Source organism: Aplysia californica, unplaced genomic scaffold (genome assembly GCF_000002075.1).
Source record: "Aplysia californica isolate F4 #8 unplaced genomic scaffold, AplCal3.0 scaffold00080, whole genome shotgun sequence".
Taxonomy (NCBI): Eukaryota; Metazoa; Mollusca; class Gastropoda; order Aplysiida; family Aplysiidae; genus Aplysia; species Aplysia californica.
In genome coordinates, this window is record NW_004797350.1 from 805,195 (window position 1) to 807,550 (window position 2,356).

Genomic DNA, 2,356 nt, shown 5'->3' on the forward strand with positions numbered 1-2,356 from the left:
AGAGAGAGAGAGAGAGAGAGAGAGAGAGAGAGAGAGAGAGAGAGAACATGAAGGATGAAATGTGGACGGGAAATGTTGCAAGCTGGAGCCCCATCAGTGTGCTTGAGCCTGCACCTTGCTGTTGTCAAAACACGTTCAATAACTTGGGCTCTTTTGGGGTAAAAGCTTGGAGGAAGCGGAAGTAGATGAAGGTCATTAAGTAGCGGCTCCATATTTGTTCTGACTTCTGATAGGCGTTAGATGACGTCGCTGTCAGAAAACATTCGTGTCTGCGTCAAACTCAAATTCAGTTAAAGTTCAGAGTTTGATTCCCGTGTTGGGGAGCTTGTTACTTTTTTATCAAATAACTCGGCTTTTCTGCAGTTATAGTGGATTCTACTCAGATTGGGTTGGCACTGACAATTGAGTTGTTTTTACTCAGGCTTTGTCACAGAAATGAATGAAATCGAAGAACAGTTGCGAACGCTGTTCAAATTTCAATTCTTTAATGTCTTTTTAAATTTAGTTTTTATTTTTTTTATTTTTTTTTTCTCCAATTCTTTTAATCTTTTTTTTGTCTTTTTTCTATTCCATTTTCGTCTCTATTTTTTCTTTTCAGTTCTCTTAATTTTGTTCGACTTTTTTTTCTCCAGTACCTTCCCGAAGAGAAACGACAAGACGACAACGCATGCAGAGACACGAATAATTACCGGCGGGGTTACAACAGGGACTGCTACGAGGTGAGTCACCACGGTCTGCTCGCATGGCCTCACGCCGGACTGGGTCCACAGCGACGGTTGTTAACTTGGGGAATTTTGTGTAGTTCTAAAACAGGCGGTGGAGGAGGTTGTGATGGTGGTGGAGGAGAAGGAGGGAGGAAATGGAGGAGGAGGAGGAGAAACAGGACGGTGAGAGAGGTGGTGGAGGAGGAGAAGGTGGAGAAAGAAGGAGGTGAGAGAGGTGGTGGAGGTGGTGATGGTGGAGAAGGAGAAGGAGAAGGTGGGAGGAAATGGAGGAGGAAGAGGAGAAAGAGTGGTGGTGGAGAAGGGGGAAAATGAGGAGGAGGAGGAGGAGGAGTGATTGAACGAGTAAGCGAGTGTGAGAAAAAAGGGGGAGGAACAAATAATGAGAGGCCACTGCTACAGAGAAAAAAAATTGAAAGAAAGTGTGCGAGTAAGTGAGAGAGAGAGAGAAAGAGAGAGAGAGAGAGAGAGAGAGAGAGAGAGAGAGAGAGAGAGAGAGAGAGAGAGAGAGAAGGGGTAAAAAGGAAAACTTAAAAACTTTCAGAAGCAATAATATCATACTTTAGGACTAAGTTTATACATAGACCAGAACAAAGTTTAATTGATATTTTGTATCGGTCCCATTTAAAAACGAAAAGTTCAAGAGAGATTGGAGCCTACGTCGATCTAGGTTTCATGTTTGAACTGTGATGTTAAATGCCACAGTGGAATTCGCGGGGCCAGACAGACAGTGGAGGCGATTAACAGACAGTTTATGTGACGAGGGTCTGATGAAACCCTTGGAAAAAAACGACAATACCCGGATAAAAATCCGTATTGTTCAGCAATTGCTAACTTTTTTTAGATGAAATTTTTGTTTGCTTTATTTTTTACCTCGTCTGCCGCGCGCTGCTGCAATGCCTGAAACTGGAGTGAGTGCATCTCGCTTTTGCAGAGGAATCCATGCTCCAATCAAATAGATGCATCGCGTTCCGAATGGAGACAGAATAGCTCAGTTTCACCACGATTACACCAGGTCTGGTCGCTAGGATACGCTCTCTTTACAAATTCATTAAGCTCATGAAAAGTGAAATCGCGATTGATTATTTGAAATTTGCAATTCCGTAGGTACATCAATAACACTGATTACGGCGGGCAAACATGGTGCCTCGGGGGAAATTCGGGAAAAGGTCCGGTATTTTGTAATGTTCGGCCTCACAGACTGAGAGCTCTGCTGGCTATGCTAATGTGTCGGTTTCTTACATTTTATCACTTAAACTGCAATTATTTGGGCAGGATTTTAGTGGTCGCCATGGAGGCAAATTTCTGGGTTTTATTATGTCTCTGTGAACGCTTAAACTGTGTGTGTGTTTGTATGCATGAGTGTTTGTTTGTGTGTGTTTGTGTGTACGTGTGTGTGTGTTTATGTGTGTGTATTTGTATATGTGTTTGTGTGTGCATGGGTGAATAATTAAGTGAGCTGGTAAATTTAATAATGTGAATGTAAGTGTGTGTTTATCTATGTATTTCTTTGCATGTGTGTGCTGCGTGTGCACGTGTGTGTGTGCGTTGGGTGTACACGTGTGTGTGTGTGTGTGTGTGTGTGTGTGTGTGTGCGTTGCGGGCACAAGTGTGTGTGTGTGTGTGTGTGTGTG

At 43.1% G+C, this 2,356-nt stretch overlaps 1 protein-coding gene across 2 annotated transcripts in view; it reads left to right on the forward strand.

The window, feature by feature from the left end:
• Positions 1–2,356, forward strand: part of Nork (neurite outgrowth regulated kinase) — a 145,663-nt gene that overhangs the window by 74,525 nt on the left and 68,782 nt on the right. The window contains exon 3 of one of the 2 annotated variants that reach the window (XM_013080254.2): positions 633–719. Within the exon in view, the coding sequence (XP_012935708.1) occupies positions 633–719 (87 nt within the window). 2 annotated transcript variants of the gene reach the window in all.